The sequence below is a fragment of the Nilaparvata lugens genome, chromosome 2 (genome assembly GCF_014356525.2).
Source record: "Nilaparvata lugens isolate BPH chromosome 2, ASM1435652v1, whole genome shotgun sequence".
Taxonomy (NCBI): Eukaryota; Metazoa; Arthropoda; class Insecta; order Hemiptera; family Delphacidae; genus Nilaparvata; species Nilaparvata lugens.
Genome location: NC_052505.1, coordinates 60,506,491 through 60,525,191, shown reverse-complemented (window position 1 = coordinate 60,525,191; position 18,701 = coordinate 60,506,491). Strand labels below are relative to the sequence as shown.

At 32.0% G+C, this 18,701-nt stretch overlaps 1 protein-coding gene across 3 annotated transcripts in view; it reads right to left on the bottom strand.

Moving 5' to 3' along the window:
* LOC111050883 (septin-7) overlaps positions 1-18,701 on the bottom strand; it is a 145,504-nt gene that overhangs the window by 117,824 nt on the left and 8,979 nt on the right. Inside the window, exons 1-2 of one of the 3 annotated variants that reach the window (XM_039422331.1) lie at positions 8,967-9,060; positions 8,814-8,815 (exon numbers count right to left, since the gene is read on the bottom strand). The exons of the other annotated variants lie outside the window; for them this stretch is intronic. Coding sequence (XP_039278265.1) covers positions 8,814-8,815; positions 8,967-9,006 — 42 coding nt within the window. The 5' untranslated portion in view covers positions 9,007-9,060. Of the gene's footprint in view, positions 1-8,813; positions 8,816-8,966; positions 9,061-18,701 lie in introns of those variants that run through there. 3 annotated transcript variants of the gene reach the window in all.

The following is an 18,701-nucleotide window of genomic DNA, read 5'->3' as shown; positions in this document are numbered from 1 at the left end:
TTGGAGCAAATTGATAACTGTAACAAATATGTGAGACTTATCTAATAAGTTAACTCGAATAGGAATGTATTTGTCTGAAAAAACTTGTCGTAAAAGAGCCATCACATAATATACCGTATTATCATTAGAAGTATGTTTTCTATAATGAAATTTATTGTGGAATTTGAATGGGTAGTCACAGATTACTACTATCCAGGGTTATCACAGTTCATGCTTAGTCGACAAGTGACGAGAGGTTACGAGACTTGCAACCATAATATTATTCTAGACTGAGATAAACCACAGATTAGGCCGCTCTACACTCTACAGCCTAGCTACAATACTGGAGGACTCGACTAGCATTTCTAGCAACTCAAGAAATTCTCATCGAGTACAACTTTCTTCTTAACCTCCATAGAAAAAAAATATCTGGTTACTAAGAACGATTTGTATAAATAATCCTATACTATTAAACGAGCAATTTCTTTTTAGATGTTTTTATGTTTATTGACCGAGCGAAGTGAGGTCTAAGATTCAAGTCGGCGGTTTGGCATTTCTCTTAATGTTTAAATGTTTATATGTTGCGCATTTACGGTGCAACGCGGTAATAGATTTTCATGAAATTTGACAGGAATGTTCCTTTTTAAATTGCGCGTCGACGTATATACAAGGTTTTTGGAAATTTCGCATTTCAAGGATAATATAAAAGAGAAAAGGAGCCTCCTTCATACGCCAATATTAGAGTAAAAATCACACAATAGAATTTATTATTCATCATAAATCAGCTGTCGAGTGGATTATAAATCGCATTCCATGACGCATGCAATTCAATATCTCAATGTAACTTGGAAAAAAATCAGCAGCTGTGTAGACTATAAATTGCATGCCTCATTGCATGACTCATTGAATGCAATTTTTATGCACTATTAAAATAATAGGATGCAAAGAACTTATAACAGATTGTCTGGGTGCCTAGATGTCTTCTGGTTTTCTCGCGATAAATTCCGGAAAGTGTTATTATGATAATTAAATCTTGTGTAAGCATGATCTGATCAAATAAATAGTTGGTGTATCAGTGTGGATTTGCATATGGTTTAGGACGTTGTTCAGTTATGAATGTTATTTATTCTATTGATAAAATTTTTGTTCATTATTTGTTATTATATTCTTCAATTTTTATAAATTTTGAATTCCCAATTTGTTTTATTTTTACTTTTTTCATAAGTATTGGAAATCTTTGTATTTTTCATTTTTGGAATTACGTGGTATTTTTGTTGTTTGTCTTATTCATAATTGCATAGGTTCGTATTATTTTTATCATTATTTTTATTTTTCTGCACAATTTTTATTGTTAAGGACACATATTTGGGGAAACCTGTTGTCTCCATTGTGAAAAAAATAAATAAATGAACTATTGATTGCGTGCAATAACGCATGCATTAATAACTAAAATAACTTAGTATTGTCTCTCGAACTTGCACTGCTTTGAACTTGGGCTGTCCTGTATGTCTTGAAGGAGATTAGCTTTTGATGTTAGCATTTTTGATACACCAACCCCAACAGCCATTAGCCGTTTTCACACCGATATCTCGCCGACACGACATACAGACAGGATTTACTCTGATGGACAGTATAAGAGGAGGCTGCGGTTTATAACTGCGCGAGGTCTACTGTTCACAGAACTACTAGTATATATATATATATATATATATATATTATATATATATATATTATATATATATATATATATGACCGGATCTCGAAAACGTCTCTAACGATTCTCACGAAAATTGGAACAAAGTAGGCTTATGATATGAAAATTCGATTGCACGAGGTCTCAACCCTGGGATAACTCGCTGGAGGACATTAAAAGGATAAATATGTCCTTGGAAAAACAGCTGGGAATTTTGTCGACTGGCAATACAATAATGGAAGTGAGTGAACGAGTGCATGTGAGGGATCATTCAGCTGATCTCACGAGAAGAAAAATTCAGCAAGAAATCTTATTTTCGTTTATCTCTCTTTTTTTAGAAAACATTACTTCAGAAAGTCCAGAATAGTAGCTAGATGCTGTTAGTGTAGATTAGTACATAGTACATCAACAAAAATTGTATCAAACATAGTATATAATTCTAAATCGAATTCATAGTATATCTATTTGTAATTGATGATGTGTTTGTTTTTTGAAGTGTGAATAAATTGTTATTTTGATGAGTGATAGTAGCTTAACCTAGATTTTGATTTGAACTGTAGTATAAATTTGAAAAGGGACAGTTTTGGGCATAAGCCTGTTGTGCCTCCTCATATAACTATAAAAATAATTGTACGACTGAGAAAATGAATAAATATAAACTATGAATTCAATCTTTCATTACAAATTTTCTATGCTTTTACACTCCAGAGCAAAGCTCCGCCCCCGATATTTCTTATTAAATGTAATTCAAATGAAAATTTATTTCAGGCACAAAATGAATGCATTACAACAATGGAACAATACAATACGTACTGGTGATGAAATCACTATCATAAGATAAACTTGTTCGGCAGTGAATTGAATTGATGCTGGGGCGCTTTATTTAATTCTACGAGGACGAAGTTGGGGCGCAACCGGCCCTCTCTTACATTTAACCCTCCAATACAATGCTGATTCAATACAAGCTAAAACAATATAATACGGAGTGCATCAACAAGTGAGATAGTAGGAGAAACACTATTGACAGCCGCCAGCCTCTGGACCGACCCCTGTGGGGTAGCCCGCTTCCTGGGCCTTGAGTCGGAGGAGTGATACAACAGGGTTCCCGAAGTTGCTACAGCAACAACAAGAGTGCGAGAAAGAAAATAATATATAAATAATGTAATGATACTAAACTAGCTGTTCAGCTCGAATTACAATGATTTTATTCAATCCCTTCACTTCCAACAACATCCAAGTTACAGTATTAGCTATGGGGGAAGATCCTTCTATTACCAGGGTGCCCCTTCACAAACAAGAGTAGGCAACCGGTGAAGCAGTCATGCATGCTGGCTAACGAGACGGACTAAACAGCGTACAACAGACCAGTATATCAGAACTCTGTCATCGATTTCTAAAGAGATAAGTATATTATTATGTACTTTACTTCCAATAATATTATTGAACAGCACTTTTAAAAATGGATTCCAATTTCCATATCATCTTCCAAGTGCCACTGTGCATAATTATTGAAGATAGATTAATCTTATCTTTAATAGAGTGATCAACAGTTTTATTATTTCAAATAAAACCATTTATATGAAGATGAAGTTAAAGAGCATAAAATCTTATCTTTAATAGAGTGATCAACAGTTTTATTATTTCAAATAAAACCATTTATATGAAGATGAAGTTAAAGAGCATTAGGATAGCATCTACAATGTCATCACAAATATTTGTCAAATTGACTATCAGCAGTGATTACGGTAACGATTTTCAAATGCAATACTTCCTCACAATTATTTCAATATTATCTCTATTTTGTTTATGAACAGAATTGTGCTCAATCTAATAATATTTTTAAGCGACATTTTGTTATCAAAATTTCCGTTTGAACCCGTTGATACTGTTATTTTAATTTTAGTTCCAAGGACATTTTGATAGACATATCAATAACTCTCTTTAAAAATAACTCATTTTTAACAAACTAATAATTATTGAGAAACACTGATTTTATTGTCAATTACTGGTTACTATTATGAATAGAAAAAGTTATTGATTTACTCAATACGAGTGTATTTTGAAATGAAGAAGAAACTTAATTATACATATAAAATTATACAATTTCTATTTAGCGTATTTATTTTCATTAAATGTTAAAATTTGAAATGAATTGGATTTAATATTAACTGATAAGCAACGTTCATTATTAAAAATATCAACAACAGAATAATTGTTTCATGATATTGTCCAAATTGAAATACTGCATATTTAATTCCACCTTATTTGCCATTTAGCTGACAAATCAGAAGCAGAAAGTTTGCTGAGAGTGATGCCTCAATTTGTACACTGGCATGTAACCCGTGCCCATGTAACACAAGTGAAAATTTGGTGTTGTAGAATGCAATCTCATTATATCCAGGAAACATTGAAAAATTGAATAATTATCCATTATTTTGTTCAAAATTATGTGGATAACCTTCATAAGAATTGAAAATTTCAGCAAAAAAATGTGTTCGATATATCTCGATTCATCAACCGCGCTCCCTACTAGGATCATTTGGAGAGAGCCTGAATTGGGTTGGGTTTTTATAGTTACTGAATCACAAATTGAATAAATTTGTTTCAATTGTTAAATTAGAATTAATTGTTTAATAGTAATAAAAATAAGCCTATGTTGATCCTTGGTAAATTCACAAACTTTATGCAAAATTTCAAGTTAATCAGTTGAGTAGTTCAAAGGAGATGATGCGTCATTCGTGTATTTCCTATCCCATACATGTTTTATAACGATTCTTTCCTTTATTGTTATACAGTAGATGAGTTCTACATAGTATGTTGAAGGGACGATGATGGAGAAATTGGAAGCTGAATTTTAGCTGGGTCACGCCCTATTATTCGATTTTTCTATGATGAAACTGAAAATCAGTTGCGCTGATCAAAATGTATTGAGTGAAATGCTAATATTTCGTATGCAAATCATTTCAGTAAATATACTTCACGTTTATTCATGAAACATCTTACTTTTGCAACAACTTCCATATATCAGTTTTATGCTGTGGGAGAGGGCTTCTGTGTTCATTCTCATGTTCTCCTGTGCGAGTGTTTCCTATAATCTTGTAGGGTTTTCAGTTTTTATTTAATAACTTTAGGCTATTACATGAATATTGTGAATCTGTTTGGAAAAGTATTCTTGAGGGTTGTTTCTATTTTATTTTGATTTGAAAATTATTTCCAAAACATAGTATATTGTATTAATTGTAAAGATATTTTTCCTACAGTTATGTTGAAAAGTGGCCATTGCTGCACTGATTACAGAACGCAAAGAATCACTTTTCCGCTCTAGTGCGGGAAAAATTTTTCTGCACTCCAGATTTGCAACATGGCAACACAAAATACTTAGTAGGTTATATGGAGCAACAGTGCAGCAAAATCAAAATGAAGTTGGTAACAGTGACTGGGCTGCTATAGTGAGCAGAAGTGCAACGAAGCACAACGCGCTAATTATTATTCATTATATATTGTAACCAAGGACAACGAGGACTTTAGGATTTTAGGATTAAGGTTTTTATCAATAATAAAATTACACAGAAAAACATTTGATGCATTTCAGGCAATTTTACCCATAATTACCCACTTTTCATATTCAATGGTAACTGTAGGAAAAACTTAATGTGAAATACGTGCGCAAAGTTCCTCTGCTGCACTCAAGAAACCATTCCGCCCTCGCCTTTCTTTCGGTGCAGCAAACTGTCACTTTGCGCACTAGTTGCACAAATAACTATTTCTCTTTTCTGATGCTTCTGTATGCGGACATAATTTCTCGTGAAATTATTTGCATACAGAATTATTTTTATTAGAGTAGGAATTATTGGAGCAATGGCATATTCTGTTATGTTTATACACAGTTTTTCTTTCTAATTATTGGACATATTGTTTTTTATAAATTATTGAATGGACAGCCATTTTATTCTTTCATTTTTCTTCATCTGTTATACTAATTTTCCTTTACTTTTGCTATTCTATTAATTTTGATGTTTATTTTTATAGAGGCTGTTTGTATTTTGAAATAGATACTATACTATAAAGACATTTTATTTTTACTTTTACTTCTATTACCAACATATTTATTTTTTTTTACATTTTCTGTAATTATTGTTTGTGCTTTCTTTCGCGAGAATAAAGTTATTATTATTATTCTTTAACAATATGGACGAGGAAATAATATAGAAATTTTCGGACTTGACGAAAATGAGGATGAGAATGTTGAAAAAATTGTACCTTAGTTTGTGATAGGAGATATAGATTATGCGCACCGTTTACCAAGTAGGAAATAAGAATCAAATGAAATCAATTATTGTTGTTCTGAAGATTAGAAATTTGAAGGAAAAAGTTGTGAATGTAGCTCGGAAGGGTCCTAAACTTTTGCAATCTCAAATAATATCCTCCTGTACAAAGAAGGATCAAGTAGTCTATATTTCTGAAAATCTTTCTGCCTATTTCAAAAGACTGAAAAGGCTTGCTAAGCAGCAAGCCATTAAGAATCAATACAAATATGTATGGTACAGGAGTGGAAAAATTCTAGTTCGTAAGGATAACAAGGAACCTGTCATCAAGGTATTGAGGGAGGAATTAACTAAAAAATGATTAAGGAGCGTAATATTGTTGAAGGTTTTTGCTTTGGATTCTATTTTTAATTAATATTGAACCTACAATCAAATTTTAAACAGCAGCTGAACTTCTAACTTTTGTACACTCTTATAATATATTTCATTGCAACGTAAAAATAATATGAGTATTTAATAAATTATATGCTTTAGTATCATTTATATGATAATTTTTTTCTTTTATTATAAATTTATTTATATTTTTTCCATTTTTCAAGATAAAGTATAATAAGCTTTACTCCTCCAGTCAAACCTTCTATTGAAAGTTTTGGAGAAGCAAATTCGTCTGGTGTTTATCTTTATCACTGAAATAGAGGATTGATAATTTGTTATCTATTTCAAAATGATTCGGTTTATTCTTATCATTATTCATGTTCTATTTTGTGCAATAATTTTTCTTCTTCTGGGGCACCAGGACGAAGGAAAAAGGAAAAGGAAAGGATTATAATTAATATTAATAATAATTAATTGTATTACCAACATATTATTTCATTTTTTTACATTTTCTGTAATTATTGTTTGTGCTTTCTTTTGCGAGAATAAAGTTATTATTATTATTATTATTATTATTATTATTAGTATTAGTAGTATAGTGCATTGCATGGGCTAATATTAAACCTTTCCCAAGTATCCCTAAGAAAGATCAATTCTTCAGTTGACACATAAAACCAGAACAAAGAACTGGAATTATATGCCGTTTTGAAGGATATTTCTGTAGTGGCCATGAAAACAGGAGACTGCATGGAAAGAAAGGAGATTTCTTTCTTATCTTAAAAACAGCTCTGTCCCTCCGTCTGCACAAAAAATTGTCGAGACAAGACCAGACACATTAGATACCTATTTTTATTTTATTTTCTTTCTGTTTGCTCTACATACATAAGTATCGGATATAATTTTGGAATAGACATGTAGTTTGCATGGATTTATTTCAGTTTATATTGACAATAATTCTGTTTAATCAAATAGAGAACAATTTTTGAAAGTATATTAATGTATTTCAATTTATGAAGAGCAATTCTGAGGATCATCTAGCTTGAATAAGTTGAGACATCATTGCTTGAATAAGGATGGATTTAAATTAATTCCGGATAGAATAAATATCAGTAAAACAGTATTTGGAATGCAACTAGATTAATTCAACTTAATGTAACTTTATCTTTAGGAGTTGCCCTGTTTATGAATTGATGGTTTAACTTGGTTGAATTAACTGATCAATTTCACTAAAAAACTGAAAACAATAGACTAATTTAAGACGAACATTATGGTTCATGTGAAATTTGATACATCAAGGATAGTAATAAATACAATTTATTTGAACACTTTGCTGACACTGAATTGTAAACTTAGACTTTTTGTAGAATAATGGAGGATTATTGTTGTGTTAAAATATTGATTGGACTGGTCCAGAAATTCCCATCTAATAAATAAAATAATGATTCCTCACTAATAACAAAATTTAAAACTTTTGAGATTTAGGGAAAATTCAAGTGTGATTCAATTTTATTTAGTGTAATGGAACTGTTATTCTTAATTTCCAACTAATTGATAAATACTTTAATCTGATTCCGCATAAATAAAAACCTTTCTAATTTAGTTCAATTGGTTCCAAGTATGAAATTAATTTGACAACACCCTCTAACGAAATTGATAACAGTCTTTTAAATGTAACTCAATGTCAACTACTGTATTATTGTATTCTGTGTGAAAAACTGTGTGATAGTTGACAATATTATGAAAATTAATTTCATCATTATAGGTCGCAAAACATAATTTTTTTAAATAAAATTCCAAAATCTACGCTACAGCAGCAATATTTTCTCGAAATTAACATTGACTTGCATTAACGAAAAAGTACCCCTAAGAAATATTATAAGTTTGTGAACCATTAATTTGTAAACAAAAAGATTTAACACAGCAGTGTAAAGCTATGTTAAGCTGCGTTTACACCAAAGTTATTAACAAAATGTTAATAACTTAATCCTTATAGATTCTATTAGATTGAACATAACTTATCATACACATGATGTACATTATGTGTTTGTCAAGTTCCGTTCAATCTAATAGAATCTATAAGGATTAAGTTATTAACATTTTGTTAATAACTTTGGTGTAAACGCAGCTTAACAGTCGACAATATTGTAGTGCTTTGTAGTAACTTTATAGGTTGTGAAGATTATGTTGTTGTATTAATATTATAATATTACATTTTTATTCATGTAATAAAATTCATAAATTTCATACAACAGCAACAATATGTTTTGCAAATTAACGCTCGATTGCATTTACTCAAAAGTAGCCTAAAATCATCAAATTTAAATAATTTGGGAGCCATTGACTTGTAAACAATCAACATTTCACACAAACAGCAGCCATACTCTTCCTTCAAAATCGGCGCTTGCGTACTGTATCAGTTACTTATGTTGGCAGCGCCTACTCACATTCAGAACATCATCTCAGATCAAATAGAGGAGGACAGACAATGAGACAATACTCACAGCTGATGGGTTGTTTGCAAGGCGAGTGACGTCACAGACCGGCACAGGGAGAGGAGGAGGGGAAGCAACCGGAAACAAAACACACAGAAAAACGTGATTAGTAACGAGCAATTGGCGAGGATTAATTCAAGTGACAGTTTGATAAATACTTACAGAAACAGCAGATAGACGAAGCAGCAGAGCCGGCACTCATGGCTGTAACTACGCACCTGTGACGCCCAGTGCTGGGGCTAGGGCTAGCTCGCACAGCGTCGTGATGCTCTAATCGATAAAACGACGACGCTCAGCCCTTAGAGCCCCCCACCCCCCAACCACCCCTTCAAATCCCCCCTCTGACTCTCCAGCACCCATAGCAACCAGCACACATACACAATCAAAATCATTTTTATTGTTGCTATGACTACAAGCATTCAAATGAGTGCAGCCTGACTTATGGAACAAATCTTTTCATAGTTACACTTTGGCTATTCATACGAATTCACATACACACATATATCAACAGTAGACATCACATACAATACAATCAAAATTTTATTCTTGCTATGACTACAATCATTTAAATGTTGAATAACCTGACAGATGTCACCCATTTTCTAACAACATTGTGGTTATTGATCTACAAAAATACAAATCATTATACTCCCCCTCAAAATCCCTCGTATCTTTTAAGCGACCCAAGCAACACACTTCCAATCCCTCAATTCCCTCCACAATCAGAATTGCTATGACTAAAATCATTTTAAATTGGTGTAGTTAAACAGATATGCCTTAATCAGAGGGTATATTCAATTATTTATAGAAGCTAAGTCATTGTAAGCTACCCTTCATGAAACCTACAGCATCCCTAGCTCGTAGCGCCTAAGCATGAAGTTTAATGCTTGCTTCCATCCCTGGTAAATAAATCTTTATGTACCTGAGAATGTTATTGAAGTATGCTACATGAAAAGCATATTATTAATATGCTTATTTATGGGATAAATTAATAATATTTCCATTATATATTAATGATAAATATACCTTTAGTATGAATTATGTGGAATAACTCAGTAATCCTTGATATAGCTTTAGAATGACCCGTTATCAGAGGAACATATTTTTCTCAATGATGAATGTAACATTACAGTGACAAATTCAATATTTAAGCAGACATTGATACTGTAATTTATATCGATGTTGAGTTTATTGAATTTTAATAAAATTTATATTTATTAAACCCAAATAAAAATATCAATCTAGCTTCTATATGACATATTCATATAATACAGTAACTATCAGTCTTGTTGAGAAAATAAGTAATTAGTAATATCAGTAATAAAAAAATTGATGACATTTCATTGAGAATGACTCAGTTTTTCATTGGACATTAATTATTAAGACGTTCAAATTTGTTTTTCAAATTCATACAGTAGGCTACTTGATAAGATTGTAATTGAAAAAATGAATGCATAAAATCCGCATAACCATCATTGCATGAAAACAGCAATCTACAAAGGAGGTACCGTATAAGGAAAACATCTTTACCTGAATAGCTTGAGTATTTCTTTTCCTTCTAAACATTACTAGTAGATACTCAGAGTAAAACAATAATTGAAAGGGAGTAGATTAAAAAAATACTCAAGTTTTTTTTTTAATTTAATGGATGTTATTTAGACCGTAATAAAAACATTGTCTTAAAGTTTCACTTGAACGAATAGCGTTTCAATTAAGCGAATAGCATTTTTCATTTTGTTGAAACTGTACATAATGTGACAATTTATTCTTACAGTAGTTGAATGTAACTGATTGTTAATTCAAGTATAATAAATTGTTTGAAATCTGGGAAGTGGGTTCTATTAATGATTTTGACCTGTAATGCCCGGTTCAACCTAGCTCTGTCAAGACAATAGTTGATTGATTGAATACTTCATTTATGTAGATTACAATATATACTGGCTTATACACTTATATACAATAGCTTACAATACAGCAAAATTATAGATGAATTTACAAAATATAAACTAAGAAAATAATTATTGAGCTGTATATGATATGAAAAAAAGCAATTTGTAATAACTATAGATAAAATAGATAATATTGTTATGCATCTACATAAATTGGCGGTGCTTTAGACATATCAAAGTCCATTCTTCGAAAAGAATATTCGAAGCATCCTTCCCACTAACTCTCTACCAAAAGTTCAGAGATTAATAACACAAAGGAATAAACAGAATTTCCATTGTAACCCAACCACTCAACAATTAAGCTAATGTGCGTTTCTTGTATGTTTGAACACTATATTTTGATAAATAATATTCAATCGAAAACTTACAAGATCCATCCAAAGACTCCAAAACACCTTCACATACTTCCTCAATGCACAATACAAGCGGTCTCCTTAGCCGTGACGACATATCAACTACAACTAAATGTACTACAAACACAACTAATACCTATGGATCGGCAGGTAGAGTACTAAATCTGCTATCAAAACCACTGGCTAGATATCATGAGGAAACAGTGATAACTCTATGCGGATATAAACCGTTGATGTGACGTACTGACGTAATTATTACATGAAAATGAAAAGTATGTAGTCAACGAACCAATATATTGGAGCCTTATATTGTTATATAAAATATTATAAACATGAGATTATGAAGACTATATAATAGCACAGCAGAGATATTCAAATAGAAAATAACTAATATAGATCCCGGATGTGACAAAGCTAACAGATTTTAATCAATAGAGTTTATCAAGAGGATACCAAAACTATAACTTTCAAACTGCTTATTAATTTTTTTCATAGTTAATCTTTGAATTAAACAATAGACAATTGTATTATTGAACAATCTTGGTGATATTGATTTTTATAGTAAATTTATTAGTGTAACTTTGTAGGCCAATCATAATAAACTCAATTCAGTTAATTGGAAAATATGACATTATGGAGAAAATCAAGAAAAAAATAAACAACAGAAAAGCGGAAGCTATTTCGTTCTATCAAAGAATAACCAATCCATAGATGGGCTATTAAAGCGCAACGAACACGAGCATTCAACTTTTCATCAGTTGATTCTGTACAGAACAGTAAGATACAGATATAATAAACATAGCATCAGCTGATGAAGAGCGAATTGCGTACGTTCGTGGTGCTCAAGTATGTAAAATGTACACACCTCATCGTTACTACATTAACAACCAGGACTGTCTACAAAGAAAAAAATCTGGTGTGGCGCACTCACACTAGTTTCCTTGCCGTTATGAAAATTTATCACCTAACGCTAGTGTTCACGCGCAAGTCTACGATTCAAAGATCCAAGCCAGAACAATAACGCTGGAGACACACAAAGTCTGCTTTCTCTTCATAGTGGATGATTTAATAGAACAATTGAAATAATAACATTTTCTCGAATTTCGAGCTTATTTTAAATTTTAGGTGAAAATGTTACCGAACATTAATTGTGGAGATTTTCATGCTGAATCTTTTCCACTTGAATTTTTTTTGTTTAAATTGTATTTTAAGCCTGATAATTGGGAATCTAAAATCAAACTTTGCATAGATGGGGCGGAGCTCCTGAATTTTTTACATATATGGGACTTGTGGCAGTTGATAGAGCTTATCAATGACTATTTTAGGCATGAATTTAATCAGTCGTTGGAGCCGTTTTCGAGAAAATCGCGAAAAACCTCGTTTTCGACAACATTTTCGCCATTTTATCCGCCATCTTGAATTGCATTTTATCGAAATTGTTCGTGTCGGAGCCTTATATTGTAAGGACCTTAAGTTCCAAATTTCAAGTCATTCCGTTAATTGGGAGATGAGATATCGTGTACAAATACGCAAATGCACTCATATATATATATATAATATATATATATATATATATATATATACGCATACAGACCAATACCCTCAAATAACTTTTTTGGACTCAGGGGACCTTGAAACGTATAGAAATTTAGAAATTGAGGAACCTTAATTTTTTTCGGAAAGCAATACTTTCCTTACCTATGGTAATAGGGCAAGAAAAGTAAAAAGCTACATAAAATTGCAAATAAAGTTTAAGTTGTGAATAAAAGTAAGGTAGTCATTTGCATTTTAATAATTTTTGAGACTGCTGTAGTAGGTACTCTGCAAGGAAAACCCTGAGTATTGGTTCTTCAGTACTACTTCATAATCCACGATGTCTGTGTACTAAACATTCAAATTCATCAGGGCCAAAATATTCAAACATAAATTATTCAAGATACAATGAACTTTTTAAACAGTAGATGAGTATGCAGATGAGAGAAAAAAGCAACGACTGTTTTTTGATTCATGGATCAACAAGCGTTCAACACTATTGTACACTATTGGACCGACAAAGGAACGCAACAAAAATGTTATGCAGAGTGAGGTGCTACGAAATATTGATATTCAACTCGCACAATGAGACATAGTTTGAACAAAATTTGTTAGGATTCGCTATAAACTGTCAGCATTCCTTATAAATAACATCGATGTTCTCCATTCAAACAATGCTGACAGTTCCAAGTGAATGTCACAATAGTTGGTGTTGAGGCAGTAGCGTCTCATAACCAAATCACCTAACATTATTCAAATCTTAGAAGTTGAGTCATAGAAAAGAAAAATTGTGTAGTTTGTAGTATTTAAAAAACACTGAAATGTACTCTGTGGAAAAATATTTTTTTAAATTGAAAGAATAACTGGAGTAACCAAAAAATATAAAACCAGCTCATAACCAAATCATTCAACATTTGAATCCTGAAATTTGATTGTGAGGAAACATGATACAGTATTATTTATAGAACACTAAGGCTCAACTCACACTCACGCGACTCAGGTCGAGAAGAGACTCGACTCTAGTCGAGGCATGTGTTTCCAAATGGCGACACTATATCCAGTCGATTCTAGTCTCCGCGACGTTATCATTTGGAAACACATGCCCTCGTCTAGAGTCGAGTCTCTTCTCGACCTGAGTCGCGTAAGTGTGAGTTGAGCCTTAGACTCAACTAACACTACCTCGACTAGAATCGTACGACTTCAGTCGACGATGGTCCAGTCTCTCAACCTTAAGACTTTTTTGCTCAATGCGCATTGTCACTACTTCAGTTCAATGCTATTCCATTTTCTAAACCTTACTTTATTAAAAATATAAGATCTAATTCGTCACTACTTATCATGTAACAAATTTTATAATAATTATTATGAATATAATTGTCTTATCTAATTCTTATTATTGTCTTATCTATAATGATAACCTCACTTTAGAACATAACTTTATAAATATAACGTCACTTTCATTAAAAATACACGGTACTACGCAACTCAAGTCGAGGCTCGACCAACATGTTGAGTCGACGCTCGACTCAGTCTCACAGTCGCGAGGTCGCGGAGACTAGAATCGACTGTTCTAGTGTCACCATTTGAAAACACATGCTTCGTCGACAAGAGACTAGAGTCGCAGTTTCTTCTCGACTTGAGTCGCGTAAGTGTGAGTTGAGCCTAAAATGTGATCAATAAAATCAGAATTTATTTCAAAAATTCAACGAAATAGCTGATGCGGCAACAATAGTATTATACCATAGCCAAAATAGTTTAAAAAAATTGAATTTATTTTATCGAATTATGGTTTCAATGATATGGTTTTAATCCCAGACAACCTTGATTGAACCATCCTGGTACTAAGGAATGCTATGTTTATAGTTGACTAGTCAATTGAATATGAAGTATTATTAAACGTACTATTTAAGTTATACATTCTATATCTCACTTGACCCATAAACATGCACGTGGAACTATAATTATAACAACCAGGAAATGTAATATCACTTAGAAAATGTTATGGAATATGCAATAAATAACTCGCTAAAAAAGTTCTAATACTCGTCAGATTTGAGAATTTGTAAATATGCAAGGTCCAGCTAATAATTATTGGTTGTTAAGCTCAAGTTTCTCTCTTATCAGAAGTACCATCTTGCATGACCGAACACAATCAGGGCAACAATGATAGCCTTAGAAACCAGTAAATTGTGCCACCCGTCATCTTTAGAATATTATAATGAGAGCTACCAAACACAAATTTGTACTTTCTTACAGAACAGTAATTTTCTGCAGTTCAATTCATCATTTTGATAATATCTAACGAAATTCGAATTGCTGGAGAAATATTCTGAAGCATGAATTTGATGGTCTTTTTGGGGCTGGAAAATGAGCAGGAAAAAACGAGCAGTTCAAATGAGAGCCGCCCAGCAGAAACGGATATTTCTTGTCACGAAAGAGTTTGTTTTATTTAAACATTATCTATTGAATTTGAGGATTCCTCTGCTAACCCTATAGTATAAAATTAAAATGAAAATTCTAGACCGGAAAAAGTGTAATATGAGTAGCCTACACCTACTATAGATAGGACATCTCACTGCAGACGTGTTGAAAGTACTGCATTAGGATGTATTTCGTTTCAACATCAGATTACTATGATAACTAAACAATCTGAACGAAATAGGCCTATATCATGAATCAATAAGAATGTAAACTTGACCGTATGCAATACAACTTTCATCAATATAAATTCCTGGATAGCAAACAATCATAAATTATTATTAATAATTAACTATCTCTCGTTTCCTAATAGATCTACATACCCTAATGTATACACTCGATATGAGGTTTCTCTAAAAAACACTTAATTTTTTCTCAAAAGCACAATAAATGCTCCCAACGACAAAAAATTATTAAAAAAGAAGTTACAAAATTATAACAGGTAGTGTAATATAAAAAATACATAGCTCCATCAATTAACAAATAATTTTTAGTCGAGGAGGCTTACACCATACAGGGCTGTACAGTGTACAACCAGCTATACGGTAGTAAATCAACCAAGAAGCTCAGACAAATCCATTTCATTCATTCATTTCACTCCTAATCCATTCTTTTATATTCTATCTGCGAGTATTCTGCAGGATCGAAGAAGAAATAATAAAGTCAGCGTCCAAAAGAATATCAGGTCATGGTGACCTTGTAGATGCAGGCAACCAGGACTAAAAAATGACAATGACTTGAATAGAAGAAAAAGCAAACGGTTACAATAAGAAAATAAATCGAGTAAACCAGCCAAGGCGATGCATTCTAATGATCTTTGCCTTACCAATTTCATCACAAATAGAAAAAAAACTCTTATTGAAAACGAATCGCTATTGATTGAACTGTATATTCCTGAAATTCACAAATTCAGAAGCTGTTCTTAATAAGCTGTTTCACATTCCTGAAATATTTAATTCTAATTTTGAAATTGTAGAATAAAACGTTTATTTTCAACTCCATAAGTTATTTCTATTTAGAATATGGAAACTCAATTTTCAATTGGTTGCCAAAAAAATGTTGAGGATTATTTACAAACATTCATTCATCTTAGTATTTCTTACTGAAGAGAATATTACATTTTATTCCATTACTAATAATTGTGATTAGAAATTCTTACTTAAGTACCGTATAACAAATATTAGCTTCGTTGCATAAGTTTATTATTAACGATTGGGTACTAAGGTTAAGATATGAACACATTTAAATGGCATTCTTTGTTTTTGAAGAAACTGATTTTTAGGCATTAATATCTAATATATTGAATATGAATTTTATTCAAGAATAAAAGTTTTATATCATTGGGATGAGCCATAAAGAAATAGGTTCTGTAGTAGGGAATATACATTGGATAGGCGTAATATTATTACTTATATTGAAGAGATATATATTATAGTATATTTATAGAATGTATCAATATTATTGTGGGAGTTTGGAAGGTCCCATAGACCATTTTCTCATCAAGAGAAATCTAAGAAAATTATCGTTATAATGAATTCAATTGATGCAACAATATATATGCACTAAAATGGATGGAGATAATAATTCAACCTAAGGCCAATATTAGATGAAGTTGTTAAAGCCGATTTACACATTTTTATTTTGAATATTCTCAACATTATTCAATAAAGGAAAGTCGTAGAAACTAGACTGTATTACACGCTACATGCTTCTGGAGATTTACAGAGAAAATTTGTTGAAATTTTGTAAACCGGATTACATGATCCTAGAGTTATAGCCCATTCGAATTTATTGTTTATGCTACACACCCCAGTAACCTATAAGAATAATTGAATAAGCTTATGCGACAGCAATGCGTAAGCCCTAGCCGTATTTAGTGGAAATGTCATCATAAAAAGGGAATTAAGTTGTTGGGTCCGTTCCAAAGTGGTGAGGACCATTTGCCCTTTCAGGAGCCATAAATTCTACTTCCAGGTAACAAAATAACACTGGTATCGATTTCAACAAGCTCTGCAGGATATATACCAGCTCCGTCACAAATGTTGGTTTTTTTAGTATTCGAACAAACATAGTTTAGCAATATGTAATTTAATCTTATAAATATTGGATTGATAGACTCCAGATTAAATAATATGCATTTATGAATTCTTACTCATAAAAATTTATATAAATAAATAACAATCCTATGCAATTTAGTCCGACCGCAAATGTACTAAAAAAGGCACTTCGTGGTCAATTTTGGGTAACAGAAATGGAAGATGTCTCAATTTCTGCATTAGTTTAGTACTAGTATAAGGAGAAACACAATGATGATAAGTTGAAATCACAGGTAAAAACTTAAAAAACAAAGATGGCCGACAATATTATCACGGTTTTATTTTATCGCTTAAATTGTGATAACCGTTATGTTTCACAGTTTATTGCACGAAGATATTCGAAAACCTTCCACTACAATTTTTATTTTGAGATTTTTTACTTTCCTTGCCCTATTAACATAGGTAAGGAGAGTATTGCTTTCCGAAAAAATTAAGGTACCCCAATTTCTATATTTCTAAACGTTTCAAGGTCCCCTGAGTCCGAAAAAGTGGTTTTTGGGTATTGGTCTGTATGTCTGTATGTATATATATATATATATATATATATATATATATATGTGTGTGTGTGTGTGTGTGTGTGTGTGTGTGTGTGTGTGTGTGTGTGTGTGGTGTGTGTGTGTGTGTGTGTGTGTGTATGTGCGTCTGTGTACACGATATCTCATCTCCCAATTAACGGAATGACTTGAAATATGGAACTTAAGATCCTTACAATATAATGATCCGACACAAACAATTTCGATCAAATGCAATTCAAGATGGCGGTTAAAATGGCGAAAATGTTGTCAAAAACGGTTTTTTTCGTGATTTTCTCAAAAACGGCTCCAACTGATCAAATTTATCATTAAAAAAAGTAATTAATAATCTATCAAATGCCACAAGTCCCATATCTGTAAAAATTTCAGGAGCTCGGCCCCATCTATGCAAAGTTTGATTTTATATTCCCAAATATCAGGCTTCAAATACAATTTAAACAAAAAATTTCAAGTGGAAAAGATTGAGCATCTCTACAATTAATGTCCAGTAACATTTTCACCTAAAATTAAAAATAAGCTCGTAGTTCGAGAAAATAAGATTATTCAATTTGCAAACTGTTGGCAAGTGTTGATTCTATTAAATCATTCACTATGAAGAGATAGCAGACCTTATGTGTCTGCAGCGTTATTGTCCTGTCACCAGCTGGCTTAGATCTTTGAATAGTAGACTTGAGATGCGCGTGAACACTAGCGTCAGTTGATCAATTTTCATAACGGCAAGGAAAGTTGTGTGAGTGCGCCACACCACATTTTTCCTCTATAACACATATTTTAATACTTATAGACATAGCCTACCAATTGTTTTTCCTTTTTTCTCAAATTTCTCTCGATGGTAACGTTTTTTGTGCAAGAATTATAGGAGAATGCAAAAATCGTTGAAATTTAGATCGTTTTCTCAGCTTTAAAATGGTATGTCTTCATGCGCTGTGCGTCAATAAATAGGGTTTTAAGTTAC